This window comes from Caretta caretta, chromosome 6 (assembly GCF_965140235.1).
Source record: "Caretta caretta isolate rCarCar2 chromosome 6, rCarCar1.hap1, whole genome shotgun sequence".
NCBI lineage: Eukaryota > Metazoa > Chordata > Testudines > Cheloniidae > Caretta > Caretta caretta.
The window spans coordinates 61,311,593-61,327,835 of record NC_134211.1 but is presented as its reverse complement, the minus strand read 5'-3'; the positions used below and the strand labels follow the sequence as shown (position 1 = coordinate 61,327,835).

General features: G+C 42.3%; 1 protein-coding gene across 26 annotated transcripts in view; it reads right to left on the bottom strand.

Annotated features, from left to right (window-relative positions):
* Positions 1–16,243, bottom strand: part of GPHN (gephyrin) — a 587,889-nt gene that overhangs the window by 2,227 nt on the left and 569,419 nt on the right. For all 26 annotated transcript variants that reach the window (XM_048851950.2, XM_048851956.2, XM_048851955.2 and 23 more), the window contains 5 exons: positions 15,847–15,934; positions 8,876–8,949; positions 5,755–5,819; positions 2,761–2,864; positions 596–692 (listed from right to left, as the gene is read on the bottom strand). In XM_048851950.2, coding sequence (XP_048707907.1) covers positions 596–692; positions 2,761–2,864; positions 5,755–5,819; positions 8,876–8,949; positions 15,847–15,934 — 428 coding nt within the window. The remainder of the gene's footprint in view (positions 1–595; positions 693–2,760; positions 2,865–5,754; positions 5,820–8,875; positions 8,950–15,846; positions 15,935–16,243) is intronic.

The following is a 16,243-nucleotide window of genomic DNA, read 5'->3' as shown; positions in this document are numbered from 1 at the left end:
ACTTCTTCTACCTAGAAATCTAGGAGCAGAGCAGCTGAGGATCGAACAGCATTCCCAGATTGCAAATCTTGTGTAAAAAGTGGCATATCTTCTTGATTGAGAGAATAGATATCACCCTCAGCTATCTCGACTAGATGTTTCTCCCATTCAGCTAGCAACATCTCTGTTTATTTGGAATGAAATTCAATCAGCCAGCTCCCATCAATGCCCCTACTTGTATTTAGTCAATGTATGAGTGTGGAAGTGAGCATGTGAGGAAGTGCATGTCTGTGAGCGAGCATAAACAAGTGTGAGTGAATGTTTTTGCAAAAGAACATGTGTAAATGGGCAGGCTGTGTGTATGCAAATGAATGTGTGTCAGGGAGCATGAAGGCAAGCGATCGTGTAAAAAATTGGAGTAGGCTAGCAAGCATGTGTTCTACAGCATCAGTGAACTTGCATGTAAGTATATGCAGGTATATGTGTGTGCATGTGTCTGTTGGCAAATGTGCAGTTATACGCATAAGTGTGTAATATGTGTATGTGTTTGATTGTTTGTAATGGTGGGTGTTTGGGAGCCTGTATGTGGTTGTGTCAGCCTACATAAGTGGCTAACCTGTACTCTGTGCCCAAGGCAGTGGTTCTTGGTGATGCCAAGTCAGTATGCACCGATGGTATTCTGGGCGAGGATCCAATTTTACATCACATGATAACTGCAGGAGAAGCAAAGAGAGGAAGAAGAAACAGACTGTCATTCACATTTCATTAGACAAGCTAGACTTTATTCTGCCTCAGTCATCAGCAACAGGATTGTCAGAGTCTGTCTAAAACCCAAGAACTAATACTCCCTACTACTGTCAAAAATTCCATGGACAAGTCAAGTGGTCAGGATCTCAGGCTTATATCTCATTCGAAAGATGGTGTTTCGAACAGTGCATCTCCCACTAATGACAGTCTGTGGTATCAGTTGGGTATTGACTCAGAGGGAAGAGTGACATCTATTTAATCACCATCAGCACTTCCTACAGCCCAATCCTTGTGAAATCTGATAGGATCACTGGACAGAGTGGCATGACTGGTTGAGAGACAGAAAGAATAGAGCTTGCTGTTGAGATTGCAGGTAGCGTTTGCAGCACTGACAGTTTACAAGTCCATAGATTTTTTCTAAACTGAGCAAATTTAAAACAGACATCATTAAGAGGAGAGAAACATGGACACAACAGTGATTTTATAGACACTATCTCAGAACCTTCCTATTTTCATTCAACATTCTGATGTGAACAGAGAGCATTCTGATAGGTTAAGTAAGTTGGGTTGACTATATGTTTCCTGCATCTCTAGGTAATCCTTCTATACAAACTTAACAGCTGAGAAAAGCTTAACAGAAATCTCCTTTGCTTTCCCTCTTTTTCTTTTCATAATTTCAGTCCACGTGCTTAAACTCACCACATCCTATGCCCTCCCACAGGCAGCCCTTCCTGCAATTGTCTGAGCTACTCTTTCAGGCACTGCCTTTCTTATGTTCTTATACTATGTCTCTGACCTTCCTAGATCCTATGTGCACTCAAAATTCTGGTAAAAAAAAAAGCCCCTGCCCCTGCCATAGTTCTGGGCTTTGGACAGTCAGTTCTTTTAAATGTAACAGCAATATGACATCAGTGACCTTTAAACATTTTAGTACATTATGTCAGCTGCAAGCTTACGAGTGTCAGCTTGGAACACCATCACTTCTTGCTGAACTGCTAGGATTGCTTTTCTTATCCTTCTTGGATTAGACATCAGTGCAGTACTTTTTGACTTGCTTCACTATTGCTTAGTGGACCATGTACATCTTCAGTGGTACCCTATGCACAGCTGGTACATCCAATGAAATGGCAGCACTTCATAGAAACATTGCCATGTTCAACAATGGCACAGTACCTATAGAAAATTCCAGCCCGGAAAAGTTTAGCCCCCTTCCAAATCCAGAAAATGGCTGGAGGAATGAGCTAGCGGGAAACCCAGCTGCTTATGAAATTCATAAGTGTTAAATGGCCTCCATTGCTCAGTGAATTGCAACCTGCACTGGCAGAAACATGCATGAATGAGATTGATATTACCCATCATTCAAAGTAAAAGGTCTGGGAAAAATGGAACAGAGATGCAGCAATGTGTAAGTGAAAAACATGGATCCATCTTGTAGTGATTTTAGGAGCTAAAATGATCATTAAATGAAGCTAGGAATTATGTTAAATGAGCAAATTTGCAAGTTTGTGGATGGGCCGGTTTGACAGGCCTAACAGGACTCTCTGGACTGTTATGCAGGAAACTGGGATTTGCTTGATTCCTTGATCCAGTCTCCCCTTTCCCTGGGCTGACAGTAGCTTGGAAGAGGCATGGTGGAAATTTTACACTCACCGCTGGGGTTGGGAAGGAGAATGGAGAAAGGGCCTCCAATAGCAACCTCTAAGCCAACCCTAAACTATTCCTGTCCCTTCTCAGTGTAAACACCCATTATATCTTTTCATGCAATTGTCTTATGACCATTAGTTGTTGTTTAATCAAATTCAATGTATATTTAGCTTTTTAAAATCTTTCCAAATCATTCTCCTTTAGTCATCTGATCTATTCTCTGCTGTGAATTCCCTTCAATTTATCGTCATATCTCTAGTGCTGAGATATCCAAAGTCAGATAGAGTATTGGGGGTGGGGGTGGCTCACTGCACCTGTCAGACAGCAGGATCTCAACATGATATAAGAAGCTATATATTTTAAATATAGCCTATATTTGAAAGTCCTTACCCTGGCTTTGATAATGGTGGGCCGAGGATCCAGGATGCCTTGCATTTTCCTCAGTGCTGGGACAACAAAGAGATTGCAGGTGACAACAGCTGATACAGGATTTCCTAGAGAGCAAAACACAACAGTAGTTCACATGTGAGTAATTTTGAGTTAAAATGTGAAATGATGAAATAATCTCACATTTCCATAGCAGCTTTCATCCTGAAGGATTCCAAAGAGTTTTTTACACTATGTACACAGGAAAAACTTCACTTAAATCTGGAGTGGCATATGGCAGTTGTTAAGCAGTACACAACTATACTACTAAGGAGTTTAGGACAAGAAGTGAAGCAGAGTACTGTATCCAACTGAAATTGAAAGGGAAATTTAGGGCCGCAGAATGTAATTTATCAGATTATAATACAGACTAGACATTGGGCTAATACCTGTTCTCTTGCAAAAAGTTTCATGGGATCTTTAATGACTGCACATGCTCAGATTCTTTATGTATTCATTGGGAAGTTGGTTTTTGGCAGTATAATGCCCCCTAACATCATGCCAGCAAATTGTTTTAGCACTAATTCAGAGGAACTAGCACCAGCTACTGAGATTTAGTATTGACAGAGAGAAGAGTGCCACCTACTTTTTGCCAATCACACTTCTTGCCAACACCTGGGCTGGCCTTGGTGACAACTCTAGTTATCTACATTATACAATCAAGTAAATGCTCCACTCATCTCCCTCCTGAAAACAATCAATACAGTAGAGAAAGAAACCCTAAGCACATATCTAAAAAAATAAAATAAAAAATCACGATCTCATGAAGAAGTGCAGTTCTTCTGTGGTCACAAACGCATGCAAGGTAAACGGAGTAAAGCAAGTTCTTCCTAGCTTCAGAATATGCAGCTTCCTGTCCACACTGCTAATGCAACACTGAGGGTAGGTCTACACTACCGCTTAAGTCGATGTAACTTACATCCCGAGCGATGCAGGATATATCAACCTGAGCACTGTCCACACCGGCACTATGTCAGCGCATGCAGCTGCACCGATGTAGTGCTTCTAGTGTAGACCAGCCCTCATCCTGTGCCTATTGGTTTTCAAAGAGATACAGCAAAGTGAGGCAATACTGCCCTCTTTTGGTTCATACAGCTTGAGCATGCAGTGTTGTTGTAGCCGTGTTGGTCCCAGGATATTTACTCCTGGAGAAATTCTGTGCACTGCGCATGTGCAGAATTTATGTCCCCCACAGATTTCTTTGCTTCCCCACAGAAAAATGACTTTCTGATGGGAAAGCAAAAGGAAGCCACAAGAGCGGTCATGCGACCCTCCCCAGCAGTGTGTTTTGGGTGCCCAGGGCAGCCGGCAGAGAGGTAAATAACTGTGGGGCAAGGGTTGAGACTGGAGAAGACCCGGATGGTGCTCCTACTGTGCGCTGGGCTCAGCTGCCAGTACCTGGGCTGGGGAGGACGGGACCTCCTCTTCCCCTGCATGGCATCCGGGGCCATGTCAGACCCATCCCCAGATTTCTCCCCTGGCTGTAGGAAGCTCTGCAAACTCCTCCCCCCATGCTTCCTGCATCCATCACTTCTCAGCTGCAGAGGAAGGGACACTGTACAGGGAGCTGCTCCCCCATCCACCCAACCCCTGTGCATCCAGACCCCCTGACGAGCCCCACTCCCCCTGCACCTGGATCACCCCAACGAGCTACTCGCATCTGGATCCCCACACTACCGAGGCCCATCCAGCTGTACCTGGATCCCCATCCCACTGAGCCCCACTCTCCCACCATCTCACACACCCACACCCCCCTGTCAAGTTCTATCCCCAGATCTAGACCCCCCACGCCCGCTGAGCACCAACCACCTTCACCTGGACCCCCTGCAGAGTCCCATTACCGTTGCACCCAGAACCCCCCCAACAAGCCCCGATGCATCCAGATCCCCCCGCACCCAGATCCCCCACTGAGCCCCCACACCCAGACTGCCCCACACAGAACCCTCTCAACCCACACCTGGATCACCCACACTAAGCCCCACTTGGATCCTGCCTTGCTGAGGCTGCCCACCTGCACCTGGCACAGAGGGGCAGGGCCCTGGGGTGCTTACGGGGCAGGCTCGGTCCTTGCGCTATGTCTGGGTTGGGTGCAGCCTCACGGCTGAGTCTGTGTCTCGGGAGGGAGCTGCATAATGATCTCTCATCTCTGTGCTGCCAGTGGCCTGTGCTTCCCAATGCTATGCTGGAGCTTCCAAATTTATTTGACAAATAAAATTTGCAGAATTTTGAAGTATTGTGCGTAGAATTTTTTTGGTCCAGAATGCCTTCAGGAGTAGATATTAAAGAGACAAGGTGACAATAAAAGACATTACCTCACGCACCTTGTCACAGCTTGAGGATGACAAATAAGACTACAGTTCTGTGACATATTCTGGGACTGTCTAGTTTTTGTCTATATTAGTGGTACGTCAGATTCTGTGATTTAACTAACACAGATATTCCTGCAGAGAATATCTATTGGGAGGGTGGGGAAATAGGAGGAAAGGACAACTGCACAATATTCTTTAAAAAGACAAAGGAAGTCTCTGGATAGAAGAACTGTAGGTCCTGTGCGCCATCACATGTTAGACAGAGGTAAGAACTCTCTAGCATACCCTCAAATAAACCCTTTCCTGAATAAAAATTGGGGGTTTCAGAGTAGCAGCTGTGTTAGTCTGTATCCGTAAAAAGAACAGGAATACTTGTGGCACCTCAGAGACTAACAAATTTATTAGCGCATAAGCTTTCGTCCGATGAAGTGAGCTGTAGCTCACGAAAGCTTATGCTCTAATAAATTTGTTAGTCTCTAAGATGCCACAAGTCCTCGTTTTCTTTTTAAAAACTGGTGGGAAAATCTCAAGTGTTTTGTGCTTAGGAGAGCAAGTGCCAGGCCTCTGACCTTCATGAGGCATCCTGGTTTTATTTTATGGATCTCTGTACCTGTGGAGAGCAAGAAAAATAATTACAAAAATATCTTACCTGGCAGTGCAAAGATTATTTTTCGTACACCATCAATATCCAAAGTTGCAAATGTTGTTGGCAGGCTAGGGAAAAAGAAAGTTGTTTAATAAATACATTGAACTCATATCTAACGTGGCTGTGCTATTATAATGTATAGATTACCTTCCATTCCTTTCCTAATCTGAAATTTTCCTTCTCTTCTTTATTGTCACTGCCTTTTTAACCCTTAGAGCACTGTGAGCATAATCATCCTAATTAAATTGTGTTGAAGAACTTAAGCTGATTAAATTCATCTCCTTGTCCTCATCCTTCCCTCTCTCCCAGCAATCACCTTAACCTACTCATCAAATGCTGATCATTCTCCCTAGTAACCAAATCTCCTCCCAGCTTCCTGACCACATGCTAATACCCTTTCCTCCTAAATTGCTCTAGTATTATTAATACTTATTCATATTGTAGTAGCCCATAGAATCCCAATAAAGGACTGATTACTCTAACCATACAACTCCCACTGCACTCCATGGATCTTTCTCTTCTTGCTGACTCTTGTCTCATTTCATTGAGCCTTTGGGCAGCCACTCTCAAATAACCCAGTCCCTTGAGTACTAACTCAAACACAATTTCACTCCCATACTATTAAAACACCTAGTTTCCAGGTGTCATCCACCTGGAATCTGCTTCGTGTTCCAAGGCTTAAGGACTTGCCAAATATCTTCATTTTATTTAGAAAGAGTCCTGCTGCTACAACAGGTATTTTCTGTTTTTCATACCTGTTCTTTAGTATTAAGAACATTTGCAAAAAAAAAAAAACAAAAAAAACCACAACCCTACCCAGGATCTCTTTCTTTCTTAGCAGTTCATTAGTGGCTGCTGTTTATTCCCACCTAGAACCACAATCTCTGTCTGTGATGACAGAATAATTTTTCAGTGGTATCCAGCTATGAAGTCACAGGCAGAACATTCTGTTTCAGGTAAGGAAGCATCAACAAGAGAAGATAAACTTCTAATCAACAGAAATCCAGATTCTGTCTTCATGCAAATAGCCCAAGAAACCAAGAATGAGAGTGGAAGTGCACAAATTCTACAGTATAGAGCTAGAATTGTTTTTAAATATAAGGCTTTCCAAAGATTTCTATAGTGCATCAGTGTCTCCTTAGAGTCCCTTTCCTCCTGTGACTACAGCGGTAGTGACTCAGACAAGCAGAACTGTAGTCAGTTGGGACTGAGGTCTGTTAAGTAAAGAGCACCCTTTCCTCTTTTCCTAAGCTACTCCAGAATGTTCCTTCATTACTCAGGTTTCAGACAGTTATCACAAATAATCAGCGCAATGGAGTAATGGGAGATAGTTCAAGCAATCTGACTGGCTAACTTAAGAGGCACTGATTCTCTAGGAATGTGCTCTTTGTACCAGTTGAAATAGTATCACCCATTCAAAAGAAATCTATTCCATACAACTATGTTTATTCATTTTATAAAATACCAGTGCAGGGCATTTTCATGGGAATAACGAATAAGGTCCCTCAGCTGCATTTTGGGCTATCAGCTCCCAGCCAGTCATTAATATCCAAGAAATGACCCACAATTTGAAATTAATTCATTGTCAGATTACAGATTAATTCATTGTCAACAAATACTCATGAACAGATGCACCTCACAAGGAAAGGCTGGTACTTAACATTTTCCTTCTTTCCTATCTAATCCCACAGGAGCCACGTCTACCCCAAATTACACATTCTACAGTATCTTACCTTCCATACACACAGCAGCTGTAACAGCTTTAAATGCTAATATATAGATGGTCACCAGAAAGCTTCTAATAGTGTGACATGTATTATTCTGTAAACAACATTCTCGTTGAGGCTTTCCAGTATTATTCCTCTCACACTGTTCCCTGATAGCACCCACCTATGTTAGTCCAGCAGCATCAGAGGCCAAATGGGGAATATTTTACTCCAGGAGTCGCACTATATTATCCTGAAACCTCAAAATATAACCCAAGGTCTAGTCTCTTCTGGCTCTGTTTGTCTAGGTCCAGGGGATTTTTCCAAATCTAGGTCAGCATAGAATAGTGGCAATTCAAGCTTAATGTCTTCGCAGATAGAACTGATGAAATATAAGGCTGTACATTTGATCTTTTACCAGGGTCAGTGAAGATGTGTGACTGTTTAAAAGTCTCAGGAGGCTGAGAGGCTCATGTGCTTTGCTAATGATAGTGAGTCTCTTTCTATGGCCTAAAATGAAAATGGGAGAATTGGCAAAAACAATGGATTTCCTAACACCTTTTTGGCAATATATATTAGATATGTATTATATGAGGCTACAGAGGCTTTATTACAAACAAACTAACCAACCAACCAGCCCGGCACCAGCTTTAACCACAATTTAGAATTCTGAACTACCTAGTTTGTGAACAAACCACACTCAATAGTTATTGAGACAAGGAGCTGAGAAAAGATTCCATAGTCTTGGATTTGCAGAAAAGAATTCTCTGCTCCCAGAAGACCCACATTTTTCAGTGTCTCCACAGAGCACAGTACCAGCACTACAGTGAAGTAGTGGTGAGGCAGAAGCAGTACAGTCTGTGTGTTTATATATAAAACAAGCATATAAAACATCCTGCATCACTTCAGAATTCCTATATGCAACATTTAGACAACAAGGAGCATTACAACCTAGATCCTACTCCACCCTTCTCTTATTTAAAAGCTCCTTGTTGTACCAATATGGGTCACATATGGGTCACGTGAATTCTGAAGTGAAGTGAAATTAAATGCTTAATGAGCATATCAACAGCCAGAATGTCCGTCCATTTCCCAGCTGCTTCATAGCAAAGCTGGTGTCTGAGCTCTGGCAACATATTTAGGGCTCTGCACGTTTTTGAATGCATTGATTTTTTTCCTGTGATTTCCAGCATAGAAATATCTGTTGCTAATCAGCAGTAAGCTTTCAATTCTGGTTAAATTCACTAGCAATGGTAAGCACTGATTTAATTAGGGTTGATACTACTTCTTTTCCCATATCCAACTATTCAATGGTTTATATTAGGTTTTAAAATAGCATCTCTACCAAAACAGAACATGTAGCATATTTGGCACAAGGTAAATTCCATCAGGGCCAAAAAATTTAAAATATTTCTTACCCTGGTTTCATAAAAACTCTGCCAAAGTGAATCTGTGCATGAAGGTCAATGTCCAGCACCTGTTTAAGATAGTCCTGTTTACATTAAAAAAAGAAAAAATATTAAATTAAAATCAAAGTTGTTTACAGTGGTTTACAGTATCAAAGATGTCATGTACATGGAGGGCCTGTTTAAAGTGTTATAAACCAGTAGGGAATTTCCAGTACTAGAAAGGAGCAACTTGCAGAAAGATGGGTGCGGAAGAGGGAGCTATAATTCTTTTAGACTCTGAACATGCAATTGACTCAGGGTATGTCTACACTACGAAATTAGGTTGATTTTAATAGAAGTTGATTTTTAGAAACCGATTTTATACAGTCGATTGCGTATGTCCACACTAAGTGCATTAAGTCGGTGGAGTGCGTCCTTACTACCGTGGCTAGCATCGATTTACAGAGCAGTGCACTGTAGGTAGCTATCCCACAGTTCCCGCAGTCTCCACTCACCACTGGAATTATGGGGTAAGCTCCCAATACTTGATGGGGCAAAAACATTGTCGTGGGTGGTTTTGGGTACATGTCGTCATGCCCTCCTCCCTCCCTCCGTGAAAGCAATGGCAGACAATTGTTTCGTGCCTTTTTTCCTGGGTTACCCATGCAGACGCCATACCACGGCAAGCATGGAGCCTGGTCAGCTCACCGTCACCATATGTCTCCTGGGTGCTGCTGGCAGACATGGTACTGCATTGCTACACAGCAGCAGCTCCTTGCCTTCATGGCAGATGGTGCAGTAGGACTGATAGCCGTCATACATCTCCTGGGTGCTCCTGGCAGACCTCAGTGAGGTCGATCAGGGGTGCCTGGACAGACATGGCTATCCTCCTCTTAGAGCACCGAATGGGAGCCAGAGACTCCAGGTCATTCTCTTCTTTAAGTTTCGTCTCATGGAAATTCAGTCCTGCCCGGAATATCATGCGAGTTGGAGGCTTCTGCCTCAGGCTGCTCTCCCAGCTGGCAGCACTGCGCGGTCGCACCTACCCCAGCCCACCCCTTGCTCCCACGGCTCATGAAGCCTGGACAGTAGTAAGGAGCAGTTCAACTATAGGCTGAGCAAGTGCAGAATGGTGGTAGAATGTGCCTTTGGACGTTTAAAAGCTCACTGGTGCTGTTTGCTGATGAGGTCAGACCTCAGCGTAACCAACATTCCCATTGTTATTGCTGCTTGCTGTGTGCTCCATAATATCTGTGAGAGTAAGGGGAAGATATTTATGGGGGGGTGGGAGGTTGAGGCAAATCACCTGGGGGCCAATTTTGAGCAGCCAGACACCAGGGCAATTAGAAGAGCACAGCAAGGTACGCTGTGCATCAGAGAGGCTTTGCAAACCAGTTTCATGACTGGCCAGGCTTTGGTGTGACAGTTGTGTGTGTTTCTCCTTGATGCAAACCTGCCCCCTTTGTTGATTTTAATTCCCTGTAAGCCAACCACCCTCCCCCCTTTGAAATAAAGTAACTATTGTTTTGAAACCATGCATTCTTTCTTTATTAATTAAAAAAAAAAATTAGATAATGGACAAGGTAACCCAGGTGGGATGGGGGAGGAGGTAAGGACAAGGCCACATTGCTTATTGTAGCCACGCTAAAAATCAAACTGTTTGAATGATAGCCTTCTGTTGCTTGGACCATCCTCTGGAGTGCAGTGACTGGGTGCCCGGAGCATCCCCCACCATGTTCTTGGGCGTCTGGGTGAGGAGGCTGTGGAACATGGGAAGGAGGGTAGGCGGTAATACAGTGGATGCAGCGGGGGTCTGTGCTCTTGTTGCCTTTCCTGCAGCTCCAACAGACGCTTCACCATGTCCGTTTGCTCCCCCAACAGATGCTTCATCATGTCCATTTGCTCCCCCATTAGCCTCAGCATTACATCCTTCCTCCGTTCTTCATGCTCACTTAATTCTTTCCTGGCCTCTGCCACTGAATGCCTGCATGCGTTAAGCTGTGCCCTTTCAGTGCGGGAGGACTGCATGAGCTCGGAATACATGTCATCGCGAGTGCGTTTTTTTTGCCTTCTAATCTGCAATAACCTCAGGGACGGAGATGATAGGGGGAGCATAGAAACATTCTATGCTCTGCTATTCTCAGGGGACTGCATGGTCACCTGTACTGCTGAGTGTTGCTGAGTTCACCATGCTGACCAAACAGGAAATGAAATTCAAAAGTTCCCGAGGCTTTTCCTGTGTACCTGGCTAGTGCATCAGAGTTCAAAGTGCTGTCCAGAGCAGTCACAATCCACTGGGATAGCTCCCGGAGGCCAATACTGTCGATTGGTGTCCACACTACCCCAAATTTGATTTTAGCGCTACTCCCCTTGTCAGCGAGGAGTATAGAAGTCAATTTTAAGAGCCCTTTAGGTTGACGGAATGGGGTTGGTTGTGTGGATGCAGTCATTTTTAGATTGACCTAATGCGGCTAAATTCGACCTAACTCCGTAGTGTAGACCAGGCCTCAGTGTGGATACAGGGATCCTTGCACAGTCAACTGCAGTACTGGCATCTTTAAAGTGTCCAAAGATATTTAGTCACTACAGGAAATTTTTAATGCCAGCTTGTGAAATCTTGTGCATATATTCCAAAGACAAAAACATTTTTCTTTCTAAGTCAGGGCTAAGACTCAAACCCAATAAAACTACTTTTCTTTGGAGACTGGAAATTAGCTACTAGTGGAATTCAGTGATCAGCAGTACCTTTCAGAACTAGGATGCATTGTAGACCTCAAAGTCTCTCAAAAAGTCACTGTAGTTCTTTGCAGTGTTATTGTAGCCATGTTGGTCCCAGAATATCAGAGAGAAAAAGTGGGTGAGGTAGTATCTTTTATTGGACCAACTTCTGCTGGTGAAAGAGACAAGCTTTCAAGCTTAAAGCTTGTCTCTCTCACCAAAAGAAGTTGATCCAATAAAAGATATTACCTCACCCACCTTGTTACTATAGTTTTTGTAATTTCTTGGGGACATATAATTCACAGCTATAGGTTATTTAACTAAAGTTTCTCTAGAGGGAAATTAGTGAGCCTCCACTTCTTGTGTGTTGGTTCAAGTTAAATTATTTTGGATCAACACAATCAATCCATTAGTTCAAGAAGTCCAGAATTCCTTATGCTGTCTCTCTGTTGATAATAGCTGTGCTCACAGATGTGTAGATGATCTTGTAGTGAGATGTCAAATGCTCATCCTAGAAGAACTTACACTGCTATCAAAAAACGCCCACATGAGAAAATTGAGTATCATAACTGAAAATAACAAGCCTATATAAGTTTGTTTCTACTAGACTCCATGCATCTTAAATTAGGATATCACCTGCTAGAATTGTCAGTAAAGAGAGGCTTTAGAAGCAATGAACCTGAAGTCCCTACACAGATTTCTGACTTTTTCTTAAATCTATTTTGTCCAAAGCTGTGACCCTTTTTCTACCATGACACAAATTCTTGATTGTTGACTCCATTCATAGATATTAAGGTCAGAAGGGACCATTATGATCATTTAGTCTGACCTCCTGCACAACGCAGGCCACAGAATCTCACCCACCCACTCCTGCGAAAAACCTCTCACCTATGTCTGAGCTACTGAAGTCCTCAAATCATGGTTTAAAGACTTCAAGGAGCAGAGAATCCTCCAGCAAGTGACCCGTGCCCCATGCTACAGAGGAAGGCGAAAAACCTCCAGGGCCTCTTCCAATCTGCCCTGGAGGAAAATTCCTTCCTGACCCCAAATGTGGCGATCAGCTAAACCCTGAGCATGTGGGCAAGATTCACCAGCCAGATACCCAGGAAAGAATTTTCTGTAGTAACTCAGATTCCACTCCATCTAACATCCCATCACAGGCCATTGGGCCTATTTACCATGAATATTTAAAGATCAATTAATTGCCAAAATCATGTTATCCCATCATACCATCTCCTCCATAAACTTATCGAGTCTAATCTTAAAGCCAGACAGGTCTTTTGCCCCCACTGCTTCCCTTGGAAGGCTATTCCAAAACTTCACTCCTCTGATGGTTAGAAACCTTCATCTAATTTCAAGTCTAAACTTCCCAATGACCAATTTATATCCATTTGTTCTTGTGTCCACATTGGTACTGAGCTTAAATAAGTCCTCTCCCTCTCCGGTATTTATCCCTCTGATATATTTATAGAGAGCAATCATATCTCCCCTCAACCTTCTTTTAGTTAGGCTAAACAACCAAGCTCCTTGTCTCCTTTCATAAGGCAGGTTTTCCATTCCTCGGATCATCCTAGTAGCCTTCTCTGTACCTGTTCCAGTTTGAATTCATCCTTCTTAAACATGGGAGACCAGAACTGCACACACTATTCCAGATGAGATCTCACCAGTGCCTTGTATAACAGTACTAAAACCTCCTTATCTCCACTGGAAATACCTCGCCTGATGCATCCCAAGACTGCATTAGCTTTTTTCACAGCCATATCACACTGGCGGCTCATAGTCATCCTATGATCAACCAATATTCCAAGGTCCTTCTCCTCCTCCATTACTTCTAATTGATGCGTCCCCAGCTTATAACTAAAATTCTTGTTATTAATCCCTAAATGCATAACTTTACACTTCTCACTATTAAATTTCATCCTATTACTATTACTCCAGTTTACAAGGTCATCCAAATCTTCTTGTATGATATCCCGGTCTCTCTCTAAATTGGCAATACCTCCCAGTTTTGTATCATTTGCAAACTTTATTAGCACACTCCCACTTTTTGTGCCGAGGTCAGTAATAAAAAGATTAAATAAGACTGGTCCCAAAACTGATCCCTAAGGAACTCCACTGGTATCCTCCCTCCAGCCTGACAGTTCACCTTTCAATATTACTCGCTGTAGTCTCCCTGTGAACCAATTCCTTATCCACCTTTCAATTTTCATATTGATCCCCATCTTTTCCAATTTAACTAATAATTCCCCATGTGGCATGGTATCAAACGCCTTACTGAAATCTAGGTAGATTAGATCCACTGCGTTTCCTTTGTCTAAAAAATCGGTTACTTTCTCAAAGAAGGAGATCAGGTTGGTTTGGCACGATCTACCTTTTGTAAAACCATGTTGTATTTTGTCCCATTTACCATTGACCTCAATGTCCTTAACTACTTTCTCCTTCAAAATTTTTTCCAAGACCTTGCATACTACAGATGTCAAACTAACAGGCCTGTAGTTACCCGGATTGCTTTTTTTACCTCTCTTAAAAATAGGAACGATGTTAGCAATTTTCCAATCATACGGTACAACCCCTGAGTTTACAGATTCATTAAAAATTCTTGCTAATGGGCTTGCAATTTCATGTGCCAATTCCTTTAATATTCTTGGATGAAGATTATCTGGGTCCCCCAATTTAGTCCCATTAAGCTGTTCGAGTTTCGCTTCTACCTCAGATATGGTACTATCTACCTCCATATCCTCATTCCCATTTGTCATGCTACCATTATCCCTAAGATCCTCTTTAGCCTTATTAAAGACTGAGGCAAAGTATTTGTTTAGCTATTGGGCCATGCCTAGATTATCCTTGACCTCCACTCCATCCTCAGTGTTTAGCGGTCCCACTTCTTCTTTCTTTTTTTTCTGCTTATTTATATGGCTATAGAACCTTTTACTATTGCTTTTAATTCCCTTTGCAAGGTCCAACTCTACTTGACTTTTAGGTATATTAAGTCCTTGTCTTTAATTTTCCATCTAAATTCTCCTTAAGATGTCCTCAGATATTTCATGTATACTACCAAGAGTCCAATAAAAAAGGATGGGATGCCTCAAGGAACTGGTAATGAGATACGGAACCTTTCAGCTTTAGACTGCTGTCTCAAATCCAGTCTCGATGAGGAGTGATCAGAAATTGCTGGCATCCAAAGGCTGTTCAGATGCCTTTGTGAAAAGAGGTGGTAGTCTCAATTCAGTTCCTCATGGCCATGTGTCTGCATGACACCACTGTTCTAAAAATTCATGGATCGATCAACACTTTTCTTTCTGATCACTGTTCCAGGGCCAGTGACTGTGGACTTTAAAGGGCCTGAAAGTAATTTTTATTGGTCCAACAAAATGCTTCTAGTTCTCCCTTTATGCAAGATACTAGACCTTTGAAGTGAGGATCTGCTCAGAAAACTGATTCTAAAAATGGAACCATTGAGCTTACTGTTTATCATCTGTCAGTGACTCCATATAAAATCTGCTCTGTTACACCTAGATAAATGTTTATTTTAACTGCCACTCCTGCAAAAACAACCTGGGATAAAAAAGTCATTTTGAGTTTTTTCCTTCTCCTATGTCACCAGAAGTTTTAAAGGTTCTGCAGGCCCATTTATCCCCTTTGTGACACCTGTCTTCACTGATTTTGCACAGGTGCTACCAACTGCAACTTAGCAAACAATTCTGTTGATGATTCACAAGCAGGCAAAGAAACTAGTTCACTGTCTTTTATGTGTGCTGTCTCTGCAGAGGTAAGAGGAATAAAACACAACAAAAACTATTTTAAGGTCAGCAGATATAGTTCTGATACACTCAGAGAACAAATCTTTCAGTAAGAATGAGCCAGTTTTACACATTCACTTGCAGAGTAGCTTTCACTGCTACTACCCACGTTTTACCTACTCTATGGATAAAAAGAAGTCTTCAGTCTTCAGATGCTGTCAATTCAGCACCTTTCACTAGCACTAAATTTATATGATCACTCCTTAAATGAAAACTAGATACAACAAGATTTTGGAAAGTGCTGATTCCAACACCACTTAGAATCTTCCCAGAAATATCATACACCCACTATAGTATTGAAACAAAAGCATAAAAAAAGGACAGTATTAAAAAATATTTTTTTAATTAATCCAGCAGCGCTGGGTCCAGGGACCTGGGATGTCCTGGAAATAATCATGAATACATTTGCAGTTGCCATCAGGAACTCCTGACCTCATGCCTGGTATTCTTATTGCAATGTAGCAACCATGCTTCAGCTTATACCTTTTCACCCATGGACACGCCTCCTGATGTGATAATAACATCCGCACGGCTGATACCCTCATTCAGTGCATTCAGTAAATCATCTGGGCTGCAAGAAAATCAAAGCAAAGAGATTAATGGCCAGAGAAATATTTTTAGGTACTGCATAAAATAAAACATGAATAGATCTTTGCACACATAAAATATGAGGTAATCATAAAATCGCAGGACTGGAAGGGATCTGAAATGGTCATCTAGTCCAGCAGTTCTCAACCTTTCCAGACTACTGTACTCCTTTCAGGAGTCTGATTTGTCTTGCATACACCAAGTTTCACCTCACTTAAAAACTACTTGCTTACAAAATCAGACATAAAAATACAAAACTGTCACAGCGCACTATTACTGAAAAATTGCTTAC